At 44.9% G+C, this 22798-nt stretch overlaps 2 protein-coding genes and 1 pseudogene across 4 annotated transcripts; 1 reads left to right on the forward strand and 2 right to left on the reverse strand.

Moving 5' to 3' along the window:
• Positions 1-11538: 11538 nt before the first annotated feature.
• LOC136454808 (probable inactive receptor kinase At1g48480) lies at positions 11539-12866 on the reverse strand (annotated as a pseudogene).
• Positions 12867-13073: 207 nt separating this feature from the next.
• On the forward strand, positions 13074-13945 carry LOC136452411 (uncharacterized). The gene has a single exon (XM_066453029.1). The coding sequence runs from the start codon at positions 13113-13115 to the stop codon at positions 13455-13457; it is 345 nt and encodes a 114-aa protein (XP_066309126.1). The 5' UTR covers positions 13074-13112; the 3' UTR covers positions 13458-13945.
• A 1749-nt stretch (positions 13946-15694) lies between these two features.
• On the reverse strand, positions 15695-21634 carry LOC136450108 (uncharacterized). Of its 3 annotated transcripts, XM_066450397.1 has the most exons (21): positions 21274-21531; positions 19963-20042; positions 19785-19871; positions 19353-19403; positions 19130-19247; positions 18957-19013; positions 18784-18848; positions 18581-18664; positions 18440-18490; positions 18296-18358; positions 18149-18204; positions 17991-18060; positions 17844-17906; positions 17659-17748; positions 17538-17576; positions 17208-17435; positions 17007-17092; positions 16841-16889; positions 16642-16722; positions 16470-16563; positions 15695-16364 (listed from the first exon to the last, which is right to left on the reverse strand). In XM_066450397.1, the coding sequence occupies exons 1-21, from the start codon at positions 21389-21391 to the stop codon at positions 16168-16170; spliced, it is 1827 nt and encodes a 608-aa protein (XP_066306494.1). In that variant the 5' UTR covers positions 21392-21531; the 3' UTR covers positions 15695-16167. The 3 variants fall into 3 exon arrangements, with proteins under 3 accessions (XP_066306494.1, XP_066306493.1, XP_066306495.1); XM_066450396.1 differs by having other exon boundaries at positions 19130-19403; positions 21274-21634; XM_066450398.1 differs by lacking the exon at positions 21274-21531 and adding an exon at positions 21036-21214 and having other exon boundaries at positions 19130-19403.
• Positions 21635-22798: the final 1164 nt, after the last annotated feature.

Here is a 22798-nt window from a genome sequence, read left to right on the forward strand (position 1 = left end):
TACACTGTACAATTTTTGCTAAAACATTGCATATGCATCATGTTTATGTGATAGTGTATGAAATATAATGTGTAAATAAATTCCTCTGACTTGAAATGTTTATTGGAAACGCGAAACAGAAGTTATATTTTATGTCGCGTTATATCGTTTAGAGTTCTAGATAAATTTTTAATGAACAAAAATGCTATAGAACGCATACCCGACACTTTAATGAAGTTTGTGGTACAAACTTCATAGGTGGCGGTGAAATACTTGTGGCCGGGAATGGGATTCGCTAGCTAGCATTCTTGATAGCGTAGAAATTGAATTTGACGCGAAACCGATAAGAACGCAGTTGAATTTCTTAAGTTACGAAACGCTTCGACAAAGCTGAGTTCAGGATTTTTATAGGCGAATTGGATTAAGAAGTAGTGTAATTTCATGGTTGGTTTTAGTAGTTTGACATACCATCTCGAGCGTTAAATAGTTAGTTTCGCCACTAGATCATCGAGTTGGGTTTCAGGACTGCTTTAAAACTCGTGCATGCCACGTTCTGGTTAGTGTCAGTGTCTGGACGTGGTCACCGCCTCGGTTCAGCTCACCGTCACTGCACTGGCCTGCCTAAGCGTGCGCTGCCGCGCCGGTCGCATCTCCGTTGCCACACCCTGGCACGTGCTCACGCACGCCGCACGCGTGCCACCGCGCTGCACTGGCCTGCCGCTGGCTCCGCGCTGTGGGCCACGGCCACACCACTACCGCGCCCAAGCACGCGCTCACGTATGCTCCACCTCACCGGTGCCGATGGGCCCAGTCGCTCTGCTCTGTCGTTGCCGTCTGCCTTGCTGGGTCCCCACGCGGCTGCTGGCCTCAGTTGCAAGCACTGGATCGCCCGTGTGTGCTCTCGCCGTCGGCGTCACGTCTGCCTATGTCGCTGTGCCAGCACATGGCTGCGTCGCTGTCTGCTTGCAAGTCAATGCGCTGCACCTGCCGAGCCATGCTAAATTGTACGAGCACGTGTGTCTTCCCTGTGTGTGCCTTGTCTGTTGCGTTGTGTGGTGAGCATCATACTTGTTAGTGGTAACAGTAGGTAACTTAGCACCTTAGTTGGTAGAGCTAGTTTAGTAGCTTGACAAATGTATTCGTATTTTATGAGTGGCTGTTGCCATATTATTAAGTGTTGCATCATCATTTCATGCATGTAGATCACGAGTTGGTAGAGTTAGTGCCCGTGGATGAACAAGATTACGAAGAGGTCATTGAGGAGTATGAGGAGGAGATCCTCGTGCAGGAGGGAGCTCCGGAGCCTTTTGGTGCTGACTTTGCTGACCCACCGCCTGCCCAAGGCAAGCCCCGGTGCATAACCCATATTTTTACTGATCACTGAATATATATATGATGTGCATTTACGTTTCATGTATTTTATGGAAACTACATGCATAATACATCTACCTATGAGTCCTACCAGTACAGGTCGAGTAGCTGCTATGCTCAAGATTCCGGTAACACGAGTAACCAACCGTTACTTACAATAGATGATAATTATGGTCACTCATGATAAAATGGTGGAAAGGAAAAATGGTGACCGGGCAGGGATATGGTTTGGGTATTGGTGGGTGTAAGATGTTGTGTCTTGCGGCCAACAGGGCATAGCTTGGTTACACTTTTTCCCTGTCTATGTCGGTTAAGGACTGGCTGTTGCATAAGGCTCTAGGCAAGTCATAGATTTATTATCCTAAGCACATACTTAGGTATGGGCGTAGGAAAGATTTGTTGCTCTCTTGTCGTGGGTTCTGGCTCTTTCTGGACTAACTGATTGGAGACGGGGATGGTGGAGGTCCTTGCACCGCACTAAGTCCGGGACTTAGGAGCGGGGGCTTGGAGTCCAAGTTTAGACGGGGACCTAGACCCCAGGATAGGAGGGTGATGGGTTGGTCCTGCTTGTGCCTAGGGTACAAGCGGGGCATGTGTTTTTAGGGTACCTAGCTGGGGGCATTGATTCGTGAATCGCCGGGCGATCCGGTATGGCTTGTCTACGGTTTAGCATCGTAGTAAGAACTGAAAGCTGAAAGATGATGAAATGGAACTGATTGCTCAACCCTTGCTTGAAAGTAGAATAGGTGCTTACATAGAATGACTTGATAATGAATTAATACGGCTATAAATAATAACATAAATAAGGTCTCACTATTAGTATTGCTTTCGGCAAAAAAGGAAACCAACAAACCATAAAGCTTTGCATATCCCTTGGAGTTGGGAAGCTATTCCCACTAGTCGGATAAGTCTTGCGAGTACATTGTGTACTTAGGGTTTATTTACCCCTGTTGCAGGTAATGCTTGAGGAGTACCATTGTGTGAAGGGTCCTTCTGGTGGGCACAGACGGATCCTCGTCGCTAGATATTTATTTTTATTCTGTTGTTTAATATTCCGCACTCTCACATTTGGTAATGTAATAATGAATTTCTAAGAACTCTAGATGTATGAAATGTATTAAGTATTGTAACTCGTTCTCATTATTGGATCCTTGGGGGAAAATGTGGATCTTTTGGGTTCTCCCTTGGGGTGTGCCCGATGGATACCGCCCACTGTAGCTTGCTTTCAGGGCGCTTAGTGTTCGGTGGAAGACGAGTGCCTCTGTAAGTGTGTTATTTCGGGCGGTTCTACCACACTAGCCACTCACACTTACCGCCTCCAGTTCATGGTGCTACCTAGGCAAGGCATAGATGCAATTCTGGGCATGAACTAGTTGTGAGTTTATGGGGTAGTGTTGAACCTTAAGCAGAGAGTTGTTGAGTTATGGCTTCCTTCTTCTGAGGATAGGATGTCTCTTCTTATGCCCTCAAATCTAGCCTTCCCAGTTGTTGCTCATGTTGAAGCTTCTCCTGATCTTGCCTCTATTCCTATGGTCTGTGAGTTCCCGGATGTCTTTCCTAAAGATCTACCTGGGTTGCCACCGAATAGAGATGTAGAGTTTTCCATTGAGTTAGAACCTAGCACTACTCCTATTTCACGGTGTCCCTAGCGCATGGCTCCTAAAGTACTAGCTAAAATGAAGGAACGGTTAGAGGAATTATTGTAGAAGGGATTTTCCATCCTAGCTCTTCACCATGGGGTTGCCCAGCTATTTTTGTGAAGAAGGATGGTACTCTATGGATGTGTATGGATTACCGCCCTCTCAATGCGGTAACCATTAAGAGTAAGTATCCTTTACCCCGTATTGATACTTTGTTCGATCAGTTGGCTGGTGCCAAAGTGTTTTCAAAGATTGATCTTTGTTCGGGTTATCATCAAATTAAGATCCAGCCACAAGATATACCAAAGACAACTTTCTCTACTAGGTATGGGTTGTATGAATATCTAGTCATATCTTTTGGCCTCACCAATGCTCCTGCATTCTTCGTGTATCTCATGAATTCAGTCTTCATGCCGAAGTTGGATAGTTTGTAGTGGAGTTCATTGATGATATTTTGATATACTCCAAGAACAATGAAGAGCATGCACAACATCTTTGGGTACTACTAACTTGATTAAGGGAACACAAGCCGTATGCCAAATTCAGTAAGTGTGAGTTTGGTTAGATCGAGTGCAGTTTTTGGGACATGTTCTGACACCTGAGGGCATCTCTGTGGACCCAAGCAAGGTGCAAGATGTGTTAAATTGGAAATTTCCAAAGTTAGTGCATTAGATTTGTCAGTTCCTTAGTCTTGCTGGTTATTATCGGCGCTTCATTCCTAACTTCTCCAAAATAGCCCAACCAATGACCAAGCTGCTCTAGAAGGATGTCAAGTTTGTATGGAGTTCGGCTTGTGAAGAAGCTTTCCAAGCCCTGAAGCAATTTCTTACCTCTGCTCCTATTCTTGCCCAACTAGATATTGATAGGCCAGTTGATGTGTATTGTGATGCCTCAAGGACTAGATTGGGATGCGTACTTATGCAGGATAGGCGTGTGATAGCTTATGCTTCACGCCAGCTGAAAAAGCACAAGGTGAATTATCCCACCCATGATTTAGAGCTGGCTGTTGTGGTACACGCTCTAAACATTTGGAGGCATTATTTGTTGGGAAATAAAATGCATATTTATACGGATCACAAGGGCCTCAAATATATTTTCACTCAGTCCGAGCTGAACATGAGGCAACGGAGATGGCTAGAGCTAATCAAGGATTATAATTTGGAGGTTCATTACCATCCTAGAAAAGCTAATGTGGTAGCTGATGCTTTGAGTCGGAAGTCGTATCAAGTTGAAGAAGAACATTTGTCTCTCAACCATGCTGAGGTGCTAGCCCATATTGCTCTAGTCTCAGATTTACTTGAGCAAATTATTATAGAGCAAAGGTAAGATGTTTCAAAAATTCCAGGTATCAAGAGGTTAATTACCGAAGGGCATGGCCCTCATTTTAGTGTTGATGACCAAGGTGTAGTGAGGTTCAAGAACAATTGGTTGTTCCCTCGAGTGATGAGCTTAGGAGAAAAATTTTGGATGAGGCTCATAACTCCAAGTTATCCATTCATTTAGGAAGTAACAAGATGTACCATGATTTACGCCACTTGTATTGGTGGTCAAATATGAAGCAGGATATCACTGAGTACGTCGCGGAATGTGACACTTGTGGAAGAGTTAAGCAGACCATATGTGTACACCGAGATTTTTGCAGCCCTTGCCTATCCTTGGAAATGGGAGGATATTTCCATGGACTTTGTTATGGGTTTGCCCCGCATGGCAAAGGGATATGACTCTATTTGGGTCATTATGGATCACCTTACCAAGTCCGCTCATTTCCTTCTGGTGGATACAAGGTATTCAGCCAAGAAGTATGCCAAGTTGTATTTTGATCGGATTGTGACCCTACATGGAGTTCCTCTTACTATCGTCTCTGATAGAGGGTGAGTCTTTGTCTCTCGTTTCTAGGAGCAACTTCACCAATGTCTTGGTACTAGTCTCCTTAGAAGTTTAGCTTATCATCCGCAAACTGACGGCCAAACAAAAAGGGTAAATCAAGTACTTGAGGATATGTTGAGAGCTTGTGCCATTTCTTTTCCTGAAAAATGGGACAAATGCTTGACTCTAGCTGAGTTTTCTTATAACAATAGTTATCAAGAAAGCATTCAAATGGCACCATTTGAGGCCCTGTATGACCAGAAATATAGAACACCACTTAACTGGGTTGAAGTGGGTGACCGTGATTATTTCAGATCTAATTTTATCAAATAAGCTCGAGAGCAAGTTAGCATTATTCAGAGCCATTTGAAGGTAGCTCAAAGTTGTCAGAAAACTTATGTCGACAACTGAAGAAGTCCCTTGCAATTTGAAGTTGGTGATCATGTGTATCTCAAAGTGTCACCCATGAGAGGGGTGCATCGCTTTGGTGTCCGGGGAAAGCTAGCCCCTCGCTATGTTGGACCTTACAAGATTTTGGCCCGGTGTGGTTCTGCTGCCTACCATATCCAGCTCCCAAATATTTTGTCAGCAGTGCATAATGTCTTCCATGTTTCATAGTTAAAGAAATGTTTGCGGGTCCCCGATGAAGCTATGGAAATTGAAGGACTCCCCCCTAGCCCGACTTGTCTTATATTGAGCATCCTGTCAAGATCATAGATGAAAAAGAAAGTGACTAGAAACAATGTGATGAAGTTTTATAAAGTTCAGTGGCAAGATCACTTGAAGGACGAAGCAACATGGGAGCAAGAAAGTTATATCTTGAAGCAGTATCCCCACTTTCTTTCTAGTTCACTGAGGTAATTGTTTAGATCAGAATTTATTTCTTATCTCTTTTCCCACACTAGGCACATAAAATCTCAGGACGAGATTTTGTTTAAGGGGGGTAGATTCGTAACACCCTCGATGTTATACCGTAAATCATTTACTAAAATATGTCATGATCATCATGTTTATGTTTTAATGCATGTGATAAAGTGTGTAGATCAATTTCTATAACTCGAAACAATCAACTAAAATGCGAAATGAAAGCTGATTCGATAGTCATGTTATATCACTTTGGGTTTAAAACCAATTTTTATTAAGCAAAAATGCTATAGAACATATATGTGTCACCTTAATAAAGTTGGAAGTACAAACTTTGTAGATGATAGTGAAATACTTACGGTCGAAAAATGATATTACTAGCTAATATTTCCACTAGCTTAGAAATCGCAAATGGAAATCAAATTCGGCTCAAAAACTTAAAATTTCCAAGTCTGTCCACCGTTGGACACTGCTATGTTTATTAATTTATTGTGAGAGATTGGGTTAAGGAGTGGTATAGTGTTATAGCTCGATTTGGTAGTCTTCTGTGCCATCTTGAGCATGGTGAAGATGGTGTAGGTCCTAAAGCAATCGTTTGGTCGTGTTGAACGCTTTAAAATTCATGAGTGTCACTGTCTTGGGTTGGTTGGCGCTGGGTGCATGACACCGCGTGGCCTTCTCATGCCACGCACATGGCCATGTCCCACGCGATCAGCTGTGCCACCGTGCTTGGCTGGTCAAGCCGCCTAGGCTTGGCTGATGTCGGCCGCAGCGAGGCGCTGGCCCCGCACCCTACTGCTCTGCCTCACGCTACTGTCTTGGGTGCCGCCATGGCTACGCTGCGCTGCCGTCGCATCCACACTGCCATCAATACTCATGTCATGACGCTGCTGCTGCCGTCACATCATCGTCGTGTCCGTGCTGATCCACTGCACCTCTACGTCGTTGCCGGCCCTATGCGTGTCGCCTTTGCCGCACGCACGTGGGCTAGCCACCGTCGTCATGCCATTTATGGCACTACTGTCACCATTACCGTAGGGTGCCCTCCGTCATGGAGAAGTCCTTCTATGGCATCCTGACTCACGCAACCACCGCCCATCGTCTCACGTCGAACCCTAGGTGAGCGTTGGCCTCGTAGATAGGTCAGAGTAGGTCCCGTATGGCCAGCATAAGTGCTAGTGCCATCGCTCGCCGTGCCGGAGCCCACGGGAATGGTCGAGGACCTTGCCATTGTAAAGAGGAGAAAGTTCCAAGGGTTTCGTCGCAAAGTCACTATCTATAGAAATAGTAACATGGACTGCGGGTTGTTTTGATCATAGTCTAGGGGTGTTTTTGCAAGAGAGCCAGCGCGTGGGCTTCCTCGCCCCGGGCCGCCTCCACGCGTGGGCCGCGTTGGGCCAAAATCAGTTTAGTTTTTTCATAGAAAATAGAAATAGCTTTTCATTTTAATTCTGAGATGAATTTTGGTAATTAATATAAAATAATTTAGATATTCAAAAATTGTGAAACCAATTTTGTTAAGTTCCTAAAATTGTGCTCTATCTATCAGTGTATTTAGTTCATATATATATATATATATATTTGTTGATACTAGGAGCTTTTAAATCATTTGAGAATGCTCAATATTATTAGGTTAAATATGGTAGGAATTTTTGTGGTAGATTGGTGATAGAAAAAACCTGAAATTTTTACAGTAGCTTCATTGTATTATTATGTGCTCATTGTAATTTTTGTAGACCTAAATAGACTATTTAATATGGTAGCTAACTACCCATTAAGGCTAAATGAATAATGGAATGATATTGGTTTATAAAAATTAAGCACTTGTAGGATGAGCTTGGAATCTATTTAGAGATAATGATTAGCTTAGTATCTTAGCATGTGTATTCTTATTTTAAGAGTTGTTGTTGCCAAAATGCTAAGTGTTGCATCATCATCGCATGCATGTAGAGAACGAATTGGTGGAGATCATGACCATTGGAGATCACGAGTTCGAGGTGGTGATCGAGGAGTACGAGGAAGAGATCCTCGTGCAGGAGGAGGTCCTGGAGCCACCACTGACTGACTGAGCTAACACCCCGCCTACCCAAGGCAAGCCTCTATGCATAACCCTTATTTTGAATGATCACTGGATATATATATATATATATATATATATATATATATATGTGATATGCCTTTACGTTACAGGCTTATTGTTGAAACTACATGCATAGATAAACCTACTTATGAGTCCTACTAGCATAGGTCGAGTAGCTGCTATGCTTAGGCTATCGGTAGCGTGAGTAACATGTCGTTACTCGCAATAGGTGATTATTATTATCACTCTCATAATAAAATTGTGAAAGAAAAAATGGAGACCGGGCAGGGATATGGTACGGGTATTGGTGGGGTAATAGGTTGTGTCCCGCAGCCAACGGGGCATAGCTTGGTTACACTATTTCCCTGTCCGTGTCGATTAAGGACCGGCCGTTGCATTGGATTCTAGTCAGGTCATAGACTTATTATCCTGAGTACATATTTGCTTATGGGAGCGGGAAGGTTCATTCTCTCTTGTTGTGGGTTCTGACTCTTTCTAGACCGACTGATTGGAGGCTAGGATGGTGGAGGTCTAAGCATCACAATGAGTCTGGGACTCAGGTGTGGGGGCTTGGAGTCCAAGTTTGGACGGGAACCAAGACCCCTTGACAAGAGAGTGGTGGGTTGGTCCTGCTTGTGCCTGGGGTACAAGCGGGGCGTGTGTTTCGGGGTACCTAGCTGGGCTACATTGATTCACGAATCGCCATATACTACGGTACAACTTACCTACGATCTAGCACCGTAGTAAGAACTAGAAGATGAAAGGAAATGAATGGATCTAATTGCTCAACTCTTGTTTGAAAGTAGAACAGGTGCTTACATAGAATGGTTAGCTAATGAACTAATCACGACTGCTAATAAAATACATACATAAGGATTCCCTACTAGTAATGCTTTTTTTGCAAAAGGAAACCCAGCAAACCATAAAGCCTATCATATCATTTGGAGTCAGGAAATTATTTCCACTAGTCGGATAAGTCTTGCGAGTACATTGTGTACTCGGGGTTTATTTGCCCCTGTTGCAGGTGCAGCTTGAGGAGCAGCTGTTGTGTGGAGGATTCTTCTGGTGGGCATAAATAGATCCTTGTATCTTATCGTTAGATGTTTATTATAATTCCACTGTTTAAATTTCGCACTCTAAACTTGGTATTGTAATAATGTATTTCTAAGAACTCTTGTTGTATGAAAGGGACTAAGTATTGTAAACTTGTTCTTATTATTGGATCCTGGAGGAAAAAGTGGATTATTCGAGTTCTCCCTTAGGGTGTGCTCGACGGAACCGTCCGATGTAGCTTACTTTCGGGGTGCTTAGTGTTTGGTGGAAAACGAGTGCCTCCAGAAGCATGCTATTTTGGGCGGTTCTGCCACACAGCCCTAGCCCTAGCTCCTCTCGGCGTCCTCCAGCCGATCACCGCCATAGGGGTGGCGGTGCACCGGACAGGGGGTGGCAGTGCCCCCGGGGCACCACTCCTAGCCCAATTTTTGCCTCCTTGCTTCACCTTTCAACTTCTCCTTTACAAGTGTGCTAACACCACCAAGTGTTCACCAATTTGTGCATGTGTGTTAGCTTTTCACAAATATTTTTCCAAAGGATTAGCACTCTTTTCTCAACGCCACTCGATCCTAACATGTATGCAAAGTTAGATCGCTCAAGTGGCACTAAATGACCGATATGCAAACAAGTTTGCTCCTCTTAATAGTACAGCCATCTATGCTAAACCTGGTCATGTACTTCTCTATAGAACCTTTGACCGTTGAAATGAAATGCCCTAGGTTATACCTTTGCCTTGCGTATTCCATTCCATCTGCTTCGATGTCGTTGCAACACATGCACCAACCAATCACCAAATGATATGATCCGCTTCATATCATCACGTGACCGTATTTATTCATCGATCTTGACTTCACTTGCTCTTCACCGTTGCCTTGGTCCATCGGCACCAAGTCATCACTCAACTTTCCCTTCACACTTGCAACCGGTCCGACAAGCCAAGTTTTGTCTTGATCTTCTTCACCTTGATCACATGACTCCATGTCATGTCTCATATGCAATAAGCTCCTTCATCATATGTGTGAGCCTTGCAACAAATCCAAACCATTTTCACCTCCATGGTATATATTGCTCACACACATATACCTGTGGACTAATCACATGTGTATCTCACATAAACATAATTAGTTCACCTAGGTTGTCACTCAATTACTAAAACCAAACAAAGAGCCTTTAAGCAAGCTAGGGGCGCACAACGTGGACTGGGCTGTGGACGGGTTGTGCACACCGTTGGTCGGGCCGTGCAAAGCGTTAGGGGCCTATGGATGGGGCATGCTCATTGTTCGTCCTGACTCCTAAGTCCTGCCCGCATGACAGAGAGGAAGGGGTCAGGGGAAAGAGCAGCGGTGCAACGACTTGGATGAGCTGCATGTGCAGAGCGCGCGAATCAGGGGCAGGCAGCGTCTGGACTTCGAACGCTAGCCGCGCCATTTGGGCTTTTGTACTTATATAAGGCTAATAGTGTCTACTCGATCTGAGGGGGTGTTTGTTTCCCGCAGGCAAAACTTTAGCTCTGTCACATCGGATCTTTGATACCAATTAGGAGTACTAAACATAGACTAATTATAAAACTAATTACATAGATTGGGACTAATTTACGAGACGAATCTATTAAGTCTAATTAGTCCATGCCGTGACAATGTGGTGCTACAGTAAACATGTGCTAATGACAGATTAATTAAGCTTAATATATTCATCTCGCAAATTAGCCCAGGGTTTCTACAATTTGTTTTATAATTAACCCATGTCTTGTAATTAACTTCTAAACATTCGATGTGAGGAGCCCTAAACTTCCTGAGACATCGCTCGTCTATTTGACGGCAGTCCGGACACTTGTCACGTCGTTTGGGCTTTGTACTTATATAAATAAGGGGTTGTTTGGATCCGGTGACTAAGGTTTAGAGGTGTGTATATGGGGGTATCGCATGGAGTGTTCAGATACTAATAAAAAATAAATTACAGAATTCGTCAATAATCCGCGAGATGAATTTATTAAGCCTAAAAAATCAGCACATGTTTACTGTAGCACCACATTGTCAAATCATGGAGTAATTAGGCCTAAAAAATTCATTTTGCAAAACAGTCTTAATCTATGTATTTAGTTTCGTAATTAGTCTATATTTAATACTCTATGCATGTGTCAAATATTTAATGGGACAACGACTAAAGTTTAGGAGGTAAATCAAACACCCCCTAAGACTATCTCCAATGGGAGACCCATTGCGGAACCCAAACCCAAAATGGGTCTTCAACACAATACCTATAGCCTCTAACATAGTGATTATATGAAAGACCCATTTTAGATGCTGAGAGAGGCATAACCTAAATCTGAGTATCCTCTCTTCTGGAGACTCATTTACAGAAATGATTGTCTTTTAGGTCTTGTTGTTGGAGAAGACCAAAAATAGATATTGAACTTTTTACCTATAGCGCTACGCAGAGGAGAATGTATCCTGTATAAGGCCCGAGGCTGATAGTGTCTGCTCGATCTGAGACATCGCTCGTCCATCTGACGGCAGCGCGCGCGCCTGCAAAATCATTGGGAAAATTGGTCTGGTAGCATTGAAAGATCGCCGCATTCGGAAAATACCATCAAAACTTTGTCGTTCCGTAAAATACCATCGAAAGAATGCAACGTCACCTGGATATAACATTCCATCACATTTGGAGCAAACGTCGTCGCCTCCATCAAGCTCCTCCCTTTCTCCTTCCTGAGGTGAGTGCGGCCGCAGCCTCGGCTCCAGGTAGGGGGCCTGTGGCGACGAGCTCTGGCCTTGGGCTGCTGCGGGAAAAATCGCGGGCTGGTCTGGCGCACGCCGTCGACGCCTCCATGCGCGCCACGATCTCGGGCATCGCCGGCCGCTGGTCCGGGGCGGGCTCAGTGCAGTCCATGGCCAGTCGTAGCATCTCCACCATCTCCTCCTCGGGTACCGGGTGCCTGAGCAGCTCCATGTCGAACACCTCGGACGTCCACTCCTTCACCACGGAGCGCGCCCACCGCGGGAGGTCCACGCCTTCGTCGTGCAGCACCGCGTGCGTCGGCGCCTTCTCCGTCAGTAGCTCTAGGAGCAACATGCCGAAGTTGTACACGTTGGCCTTCTGCGACACCCGGCGCAGGTCAGCCATAACTTCGGGCGCGCGGTACGTCGGTACCCCGCGACGCGGGCCGTCGGCGCGCCCGTGGGGCCGACGAGGTGCGCGAGCCCATGTTCGGCCACGCGCGCGTCCACGGTGCGGCTGAGGAGGATGTTGGAGGACTTGATGTTGCCGTGCGTGGCCATGGAGCCCGTCGCGTGGATGTACTCAAGGCCAGCGCGATGTGCCTCCTCGACTCCTAGCTCAGCGGCGACCGGCTGGAGCCGTGGTTGCCCGCAATTAGGAACCCTGTCAGAAAACCTCATTCAATTTGGTCAACAAAACAGAGAGGGGTTGCAGTCGCAGGTCGCTTGACAAGAACAGAGCACGTACCGTGAAGCATGGAGGAAAGACTGCCCATGGCCACGAACTCGATCGTACACCATGAGCTTCTCTCGTCCTTGCTGAAGTAGTAGGCCTGCAGCCTGCAGGAGCACGACGTTGGGATGGTCGATCCCACAGATGGCCGCGACCTTATCCCAAAACTCGCGCTCCGGCAACGAAGTCTCCTTGAGGCGCTTCACCGCCATGACCGGCCTAGACTCGATCGCGGCCTTGTACGTGGTACCGTACATGCCCTTGCCAAGAACCTCGGCGGACGCGCGCAGCAGGTCCTCGAGGTCGTAGGGCCGAGGAATCCTACCGAAGCAGAAAAGCTTCTTCCGCCCCGCGGCTGCAGCCGAGACGGCTGGCCGGACTGAAGGCAGTGGTGGCGGTGGTTGCGCGTCTTAGACACGTAGAGTGTAGTCATTGGGGCTCATTGCCTCTTTGCTGTGCAGGGCCAGCTCCGCCGCGGCTTGCCGAAGTCACCTCCGCCGGAGCTGCACCGCACCAGCCCGCGATTCCGCCCGCAGCAGCCAGACGCCGGAGCTCGCTGCCATGGCCCCCCGCCTGGAGCAGAGGCAGCGGCCGCGCTCACCTCAGGAAGGAGAAGGGGACGAGCTTGACGGAGGCGACGGCGTTTGCTCCAAACATGATGAAATGCTATATCCAGGTGACCTTGCATTCTTTCGATGGTATTTTACGGAGCGATAAAATTTCGATGGTATTTTCTGGATACGGTATCTTTCAATGCGAGACCAATTTTCCCAAAAATCATTCCCCGAGTGAGCCGAGCCTAGAAGACGATGCTGCCCCGCGTGCCAATCCGCCTCGCGCCGCCGCTCGCCGGCGCCCTTCGCGGCATTTGCGCCACCGCGCTGCCGCAATCCAAGCCCCCACCTGAACCCCTATCCTCGTCTGACCTGGACGCGATCTCCGCGCTCCTCCCGCGTCTCCTCTCCGCGGGCCACGTCCCCGCCGCCGGCCGCCTCCTCTCCGCGGCGCTCCTCCTCCCGGGCTCCCAGGACCGCCTGCCCCTCGATTCCCTCGCCGCGTACCTTGCCTCGCTTCCGACCCTCTCCTCCGCCTTTGCGCTCCTCACCGCGCTGTGCCACCACCCGGCCCGCCCCTCGCCGCTCCTGCTGGCGTAGCCGCTGCTCGGCAGCCTCCTCTCTCTGCGCCGCGCGCGCGACGCCTCCTCCGTGCTGCGCTGGCTCTGCCGCCCGGACTCCCCGCGCCGGCCCGACGCCGCCACCTACGCTGACGCTGTCGCGGGGCTCTGCCGCCTTGAGGACCCCAGGGCCGCGCTCGCCGCGCTCAGGGAGATGGCGATGGACGGGTTGCCGGCCACGCGTGAGCTGCGGGAGGCGGTGCGGGACGTGATGCTGCAGGACGCCAGGATCGAGGAAGCGTGGGCGCTGGAGGAGGCGATGCGCCAGCCGGAGACGGGGAAGCTGGTGGAGCTGATCGACAAGCTTCTCTCAGCATGGGAACCCTGAGCCGTTGTGGGCGAAGAACAATGCACGGATTGAGTTTTCGGTTTTCATTCATAGATAGATTCTTATCCCATAATTGATGGCAGAGTTTTATGCTCGTGTACTTTGAATGCACTGCAAGAAATTCCGGTGAACTTAGCAATTTTTTTCTTGAAATTGTTATGATATTGGATGGTTTTTGCGTATCAGATATTACAATCGAGCGGATTCAGTGTTGCCATGCAAGAACATAGCACAAACACTTTCGCATATAATTCTATCAAGCAGTGTGATTACTGCAGCATTTGAGTTCATCAGATACCCCAGTCATACCGGAGTGTTCATACTGTCTTTTGTTTGGTGAATTGTTTAGCACTTGCATGCACATAACACTGTACTGGCTAAATTGTTGTGAGAGAAAAACACTGTTTCGGTTGAAAAAACAAGCCGAATATGGGATAAGCTGAACGGAGCCGACCGAAACAGCAGCAGACATGACTGCAAGTAGATTCTGGTTGCTGTTGTGTATTTACAGTTTGAAATAAGTAATCCATAAATTTAGAAAGCATATGCCATGCCTTCTAATGGCAGCTGGTTGACTGTAGTCGACAATATTTCCTATCAAGGTGTTTCTGTTATGAATCGTATGCATATGACACACAGGGAAAAAACGTTCAATACACACTGTTTCAAATTCAGGAGAATTTTGGTAATTAGTATAGGGAATTGCTAAAATTCTGAATTTTAGCTTTCTTTCAGGCGACGATTATTACATATATTTTATACTAAAAATTCAGTTTTAGTTCGCTGCAATTTATGTAGGCATAATATGTAATTTTTTGTTCTGAGAATAAAATACCCCTTGGATAAAACCATAAACCCGACAAAATCTAATCCGTGTTGGCACAAAGACAATTAACAATTATTCTATAGTCAAACAAAACAAAAATTTGATATGTTATGACCCAGAAACAATTAATAAATTACTAACATATCACAAAGAGGACAAATTACAAGAGGGCAAATCAAAAGAGGACTAAAAAAAATCAGGCGGGCAAGAGAAAATGAGGGAGCTGATAAATCTAGTGCCCTGCTAGCGGGTTTGTATAAAGATCCGATGGTAAAGCGAGCCCAATACAGAGAATACATCAGCAGCAGCGCAAACTACGGCACGAGGTCGGACAGACGAGCCGTCGGCTGAACAAACGAAGCGTTTCATCGACGATACAGAGGAGACGTGATTAATATAATAGCGTCGTTCTTCAAAACTATTGGCTAAGGGGACAGGATAGCCGGCTCCAGGACGTGTTTGGAAACGCTTAAAATCAGATAGACAAATGAGACATAAACGTGATTAATATAATAGCATCGTTCTTCAAAACTATGCAAAGAGGACAGGAATACAGGATAGCCGGCTCCAGGGCATATTTAGAACTGCTTAAAATCAAATAGACAAATTAGACAGGATAGCTGGCTACGATGGGCAAATACGATTAAAATCAGACAAATGAGATAGAAACGTGATTAATATAATAGCATCATTCTTCAAAACTATATAGGCAAAGGGGACATGATAGCTGGCTACAAGGCGTGTTTGGAACCGCTCAAAATCAAATTAAATAGACAAATGAGACAGGATAGCTGGCTAGGATGGAAGACGACGGAGCATCTGCGCTCGCTCACTGTGAGAACCGAGAAAACCTCCACCGAAAACACACTGCTCGTTTTATGCACCGCAGGCTGGAGGCCGCGCGGTGGCCACGCCATGGTCCCAAACACGCCCATAGTCGGTCAAACATAATTGCAGCATTCACTAAAACCCACGCTAGCTTGCCACTGGGCAAGTCGTAGTCTAAGGAATTATGAGAAGCAAGCGCTCAAGATGGATTCGCAAGTCAAAACTGATGTGATCATGCAGCAGAGCATCAACTTATTTGCGCACAAGCACAAAACAAACTGTCCGAAATCAAAACAGACTTAATATCGAAATACTCTCTTGCACTGCTGTGCTTTTTTAAGCATCAGCTCTAGACCTCACTGAAAACCTAATTTTAAGTAACCAAAACATACAGCTTTTCTTTAAGATGTACAGCATGTAAACTCTTCTGACCCAAATCTGCTCCATTTGCTTACAGAAGAGGGTAGAGACGAACACAGAAACCACTATCTCGCGGCTTCAAAGAGATCCAGCTCGGTTCCTTAACTAAAAAACACCGAACGAGCACTATCCCCAACAGACAGTCTGCATCGAGCACAAGAACTTTTTCTTCCTCGAGCGACCGTGAATCCGTGATGATAGTCAAGCCAACCACGACAAAACTGATGCATTAGGAACCGCAAAATTTGAAGTAAATAGTTGTAAATCCCTGATCCATCCACTGATGCCCTAAGCATGCACACCATTGCCATTGGCATAGTATGTTCCGTTAGACAGACCATTGGCAAGCTTCTTTGGGTGCCCATTTTGGTGTACTGTGGATGTATATGAGCCATTGCTCAGAACATGTTTAGCTGCAACAACATGACCATTGCAGCAGTCTTGCAGCACCCTATCCAGCTGCCCAGATGCAGCCGCAATTAGTCCTGCAGAAACATAAATTTGGTTATGATATATTCCACGGAATAGTACAGCACAAATGTTTGTGAAGTGAAAAAGTACAAAGTTTTCAGCATCAGATAGCATCTTACCCACAAATAGGGGAGAAGGTTTTGAAGGTCTTGACTTGAACTCAGGATGGAATTGTGCGCCAACAAAATATCGGTGGTTGGGTATTTCAATAATCTAGAACATAGCAAGTTGGTTAAGAGACAAATTTCATGAAAATAAAAATTGTAAAGCAAGTCTCAGTTCGACTCAGACCTCCATCCTTCTTCCAGTATCATCTTTGCCAACAAACTGAAGTCCAGCATTTTCGAACTCTGGAACCATATCAGGGTTCACCTGATAAGACAAAATTTCAGTCCAAAGAACATGCAAAATGTAGGAACAACATAACAGACAGAAGGACCATAGCATTTAAATGCACATTTAGGAAACTGGTGAACTTCAATAAACAGACCTCATATCTGTGGCGATGCCTTTCATCAACATAAGTGACATTGCCATACCTAAAAAGGTCAAAATAACCAATGACTGGATAGGTTATAAAACTAAACAAAGAATTCAAGGAGAAACTTTATTGAAGGGGTACAATGAAAATTAAGAAGGGTCTATATGCAACTCACAATTTAGAAGACTTGCAATCAGTAATCTTGAAAAATGTCCTCCTTGATCCTAAGCGCATTGTCGCACCCATATGTGTTTTGGAACCCTACAAATTAAATTCCAAGATAATCTGTAACAAACTGACAAAAGGTTGCTCATTGCCATCGAAACAGATCAGTGTGAAGCCTAATTCAAAACAATGCAAACCCATTAACAATTACCTCAGGCATAAAAATAACACAAGGGGTCTTAGTATTTGAATCAAATTCAGTGCTGTCCGCATCAGTGAGATTCATGACATGACGAGCATACTCCACCACAGCAATCTGCATCCCAAGACATATACCAAGATAGGGGACATTCTTTTCACGGGCATACTTAGCAGCCAAAATTTTCCCTTGAACACCTCTGTCACCAAAGCCACCAGGTACCAAAATTCCATCTGCCCCCTGTAATGAAAACTCTTCTTGTAACCACGATACTCAGAAATCAAATGTGATATGACTCCAATTTTCCATATCCTAAAAACAGTCCATTTGATAATAACTTACCTTCAATAAATTCCACGCTGTTTTATATGCATCAGGTGCCTAGAAAGTTTAGAAAGAGCCAAGTAAAAAAACGATTCACCTCAAGACTTAGCACATTGAATACTAAACTACTGTGCCAAACCTCAATTGCTGTGGAGTCCTCAAGATCTGTTGAAGCAACCCAATCAACAACAAGCTTCCTGCGGCAATCAACAGATGCATGCAAGAGGGCCTGCAAATTTTTGCATGACACAATAGTTAGGCAACAGAATTCACATTTGGAAACATAAAAAAAAATCAATGCACTGAACAAGTTGGCAAGCTCACTTTCAACACGGAGAGGTATGAATCTGATAAGCCAGTGTACTTCCCAACCATAGCAATCCTCACCTGAAATAATCACCGTTAGTTGCATGGAACTAAGGATGAAAAAATTTCCTCTAGAAAGGGACTGACTGAGGAGAAAACACTAACAGTGTCATGAAGGGTATCAAATATAGTAGCTCTTGCAACCCATTCATCTAACTTTGGCTCTCGAGCGATGCTGGAAATGTTATAAATAAATTACTTTCAGGCACAAAGCAATGTCACATATTGCAGAGAACATACTAACTAGATAGTTCAAGACCAACCTATCCACCCTTTCCAGATTCAGAACTTTAAGAATAGCCTCATGAGCCTTTTGGTCCTGCAGGGCACAAAAATGACATTTGAACACAGAATGTGAATTCCAAAACACAGAAATGACTTTCAGTCCAAAGAAAACAGATGTGCCTTACCCGTAGCAACAAAGGAATGAGCCAGATATTGGAAACATCATACAAAGTGAAAATATTTGCTGCCTGCAAAAACAAATGATGAATTAGCTTCCTGGAGTAAAGTTGCTACAGCATATGAAGCTTTGAATGAAAATGTTTCCCTACCGGCACATGGCAAAACTGGGAGAGTTTCTCCTTCACATTATCCTCTAATTCCTGTTACACAGTTTCAATTATAAGTACTGTTAAGGAACTCAGTAAAGATCATATTCTACCAATGTAAAAACAATTAGTTTGATAACTAACCTTAGTACTGCGGCAAGCTAAAATATTTGGCGTGAGCCCGAGTCCCCTCAAACCACGTACGCTATGCTGGGTTGGCTTTGTTTTCTACACGAGCAAGCAACATAGGTCAAGAATAAAGTCAGTGGAGCCAAACAGATTTATTCAAACCATAACTTTTACGATCGGTTAATAAACATTAGAACATAACTAATGACCAAGAATACCTGTTCACCAACAACATTCAAAACTGGAACTAGACTGACATGCACCAGGCAGAAGTTGCCAGGACCTGTCAAGTGTCAACCAAAATAGCATAAAAATAAGATCATCAATCCTGCTTACTAGCAGAAGATAGACTGGAGATTGTATGCGTCATAATAAGTGTGAAGTTTCTCACCAACACGATAAGAGAACTGACCCAAAGCTTCAATAAATGGCATGGATTCAATATCGCCTGCAGGTGTTCACAATACAATCGATAACAGGAAAACCAGCTATAAAATGTCTACTGTGAACAGCTATTGACCCAAAAAGAAAAAAAAAAGGAATGGTATGGTTATCTCATGCCACCTATAGTGCCCCCCAGTTCTATCACACAGACATCAGCAGGTCCCTCCTTGCCATCAACTGGTATCATGGCAACACGCTCGATCCACTCCTGTATGGCATTTGTGATGTGTGGCACAACCTTAAAAGTAAAATCATTTGGGCGATCAGTTCTAGAACAAGAACACAAGCAGAAGTTCCAAGACAGATGAAACAAACACGAGTCCACAAAACATGATCCAAATACCTGGACAGTCTTTCCCAAGTATTCCCCTTTCCTCTCCTTGTCAATTACAGACTAGCATAAACCATTGAAAAATATAAGAAAAAAAATAAGGCAGCCCTTTATGCAGGGAAAAGCAACTGTGTTTTCAATGTCTCATATACGACATGTTCATTGTCCTTGTGATTAATTGTTTTCTCCTTACATTCTTAAGATACTCAAATAACATAAAGACAACAAGGATGTCCTTTTCCCCCGAATTTAGTACAAGATGTCAACACCAACATCAAGTGAACTATTTCATGTTCTGAATATTTGTATGACGAAGAATGACGTTATATGGCTAGTTAACAAACTGAAGTTATGATTATAGAATTTTAAATACATATACCAATTTGCAGTTCAACGCAACGGATTAAAGTCTGACAGAAAGAAAATATTATTTATTATTCTTACCTGATAGATCTTTCCGGTGGTTATATTATTGTCCCGAGTAAGTTTAATGTCCAGAAACCTCTCGTAATTACCAAGATCCAAGTCCACCTAAAAGACGCAAAATAAGTACTTAAATTAGATGGGCTAACAAGCGCTTTGGCTAGCAAAATTTGACTTTGTGACATGTCAATATCAATACCTCGCCACCATCATCCAGCACGAACATTTCACCATGTTCGAATGGAGACATAGTTCCAGCGTCGGTGTTAAGGTAAGGATCTGCATATTCAGGAAATTCAATGAGAACATGTCAACCACATGAAGACAAACACAAGCAACTAAAGCATTAATGCAAGTAATAGCTGGCTTGCACCACCGATTTTACAAGGCAAAGGCCACAATCAGAGCACAAGTGCAACAATAGTACAAAGAGTGACAAGGCAACAACAGCAAAAACAAAGAAGGGTTTAGGTGGCACTGGATAAGAATAAGTATGGGCAAACAAAACATGTAACATTAGTTTGAATTAAGTCAAATGATTCCACAGTGTGGAGCTGGCATCCATAGGTTTGTGGCCTGACGATTACTAAATCAGCATTGGTGTCACGTGATATCTAAATCAGCATAGGCAAGCCCTCCATAGCATAATCTATCTGGAAGACAGAGACAAGCATGGGAGGTGAAACCTAGTCTTCTCTAACTACCTTTTCCATGGCCACAGCATCGAGAACCAAAAATTGTGCGCAACTAATGAGAGACGAAGCAAATTTTTGGGCATCCAACAAAGGCATATTTCTTGTCCCAAACATGAACGCAAGCCCTTTCTGTAAAAACAAATACTAAAGAGAACATAATGCCAGAGGCACTTGCCCAAGCATAAGAGCTGACCGACAACCAGTGAAGTAAAATAAATCACAAGGTTCTAGAATATCAGGCAAATCATGAATGAACTACCATTGCTCAAACTCCAAGGCTTTATGGCTTAACCAGAAGAATCCCTAAACACCACTACAAAGTCAAAAGAAGGTGCCATCTTCTCCTAAACAAGAGGAAGGGAAACCCCCTTTGCACAAAGGGTAACCCTGAGTAGGTGCTCACCAATTATAAAGCAATCTTTGAAGGAAAAGAAGTACAACCTCTTTTACTGACAAGATTGGCAAACTTATCATGAAAATCAAAGACCAGTTTGACACCATATCCTCCAAACCCAAGGCACCAACGAATACAACGGCAATAGCACTGAGCGGAAGGTTCAAAAGAGGGACTTTTCACCTAGCTCGACCAGGAACCCGGGTCCTCCGCACACCAACTCCCACCTGTCCCCGCCACGAGTATCGCTCCAAAACCAAATCTTTTGCCGGCCCGTATTGCCGGAACGGATCGAGGGCTCAGAGCCACCCCCGACCCTCGGTCGAATCCCCCAGCGCAACCCTAACGCACCGTTCCTGGTCCGAAAATGTGTCTTTTGAAACGGAAGGAAGAGGCGGCGGCGGCGGCGGCGGGCACGTACCGATCTTAATGGACGTAATGCGGAGGCCGCACGCCTTGAGGATGACGCCGACGCTGCTGGCCGTGACGCCCTTGCCCAGGCCGCTCACCACCCCGCCGGTGACAAGGACGTACTTCATTTCGCCTTGTCCGGGAATCTCGGGCCCGACAAATCCGCCGCCGCCGCCGCCCACCCTCCTCCTCAATCCCCCGACCCGCACGACAGTTCTTATCAAGGAAACCGCGCGCGCGCACGGACGCACGAGCTGGAGGTGCGCGCGGGCAAGGGAGGTTTTAGGAGGTGAGAGGGACGAGAAGGGGAGTGGGGAGGCAAGGCGGCTGGGGGATAGAGGGAGGAGGGCTTTGGAAAGAGAGGGGGCCATTTATACGCCCAAAAATCCCTTGTAATTATAGGACGCGAAACAATACATTTCGTTATTATAGGACTTTAAACATCGATTTTGTTAAAACGACCTTTAAAATGTTAGCGCTTTGTTATACATGACATTTGATCTTTTTAACAACTTTTCTCAACTAAAATATATGTCTTTTGTCATGCAAGCAAGTTTTTACACAGAAGTCCCTACAGTTTTTGACTCGTCAATGCGCAAGTGCGCAACCTTGCCAGCTCTGCTGGTCTTCCTTCCAGTCCCGTCCGTCGTCCTGCACGGTGGCGTGATAAGACGGCTAAGGGAGCAAGCTTGCATCACCGGTGACGTCCCCGGGATCTCCTATGGATACCATTCTATTTCTTCGGCACCGTGCTAAATGCTCCTTGTGTTGGAGTTTGATTTGGGCATGTTTAGTTTCCAAAATTTTGCAAAATTTTTCAAAATTTTCCGTCACATCGAATCTTTGGACGCATGCATGAAGCATTAAATATAAATAAAAAATAAAACTAATTACACAGTTTAGACGAAATTCACGAGACGAATCTTTTAAGCTTAATTATACTATGATAGGACACTAATTGCCAAATAACAACGAAAGTGCTACGGTACCATTTTCAAAAAAAAAATCGCGAACTAAACCAGGCCTTTGTCTAGCGAGCGCAAGGTAAAGAGCGGATTCGTCTTCGTGAGAGATCCACGTGTGAAGCTGAAGCACAACAGTCAACACGCAGTTCACACAGTCCGGGTCTGAATCGCACGTGGATTCTTGTCATCTACTACACGTGAATTGAGCAGTCAACTACGTATTTTAATTTCTATCGGAGTTCTCTCGAATGTGCATTATTATTTCTTGAAAATTTCACTGTAATTCCTCCTTTATGAACTACCATTTTTATGTCCACGTGCGTGCCACACGTGCCTGTCCACTAGTTTAAGTAAATAGTAATGTTAAACCCTTGCAAAAAACAATAAAAATGACCGTCATGGGCTCCTCGTTAAGAGGAAAAACCATAGCAGGATATTGTTTTCTTTCTAACTAGGAACAGTAGTCATATTCATCGACAATGGCTGATACAAAACATCACAAGCATCAACTCCCCGTGAGATAGGTTTATACCCTTATTACAAAGACCAACAGTTAAGCATTCTTACATA

Source organism: Miscanthus floridulus, chromosome 5 (genome assembly GCF_019320115.1).
Source record: "Miscanthus floridulus cultivar M001 chromosome 5, ASM1932011v1, whole genome shotgun sequence".
NCBI classification, from domain to species: domain Eukaryota; kingdom Viridiplantae; phylum Streptophyta; class Magnoliopsida; order Poales; family Poaceae; genus Miscanthus; species Miscanthus floridulus.

Excerpts from the sequence above, each read along its gene's own strand:
- LOC136450108 (XM_066450396.1), bottom strand. The coding sequence starts at position 21,634 with ATGGCCCCCTCTCTTTCCAAAGCCCTCCTCCCTCTATCCCCCAGCCGC. Across the intron at positions 18,491-18,580 it reads TAGCTTGCCGCAGTACTAAG|GAATTAGAGGATAATGTGAA; the intron begins GTTAGTTATCAA and ends ACTGTGTAACAG. Across the intron at positions 17,093-17,207 it reads GTGTTATTTTTATGCCTGAG|GGTTCCAAAACACATATGGG; the intron begins GTAATTGTTAAT and ends TTTAATTTGTAG.
- LOC136452411 (XM_066453029.1), top strand. The coding sequence starts at position 13,113 with ATGCTGCCCCGCGTGCCAATCCGCCTCGCGCCGCCGCTCGCCGGCGCC.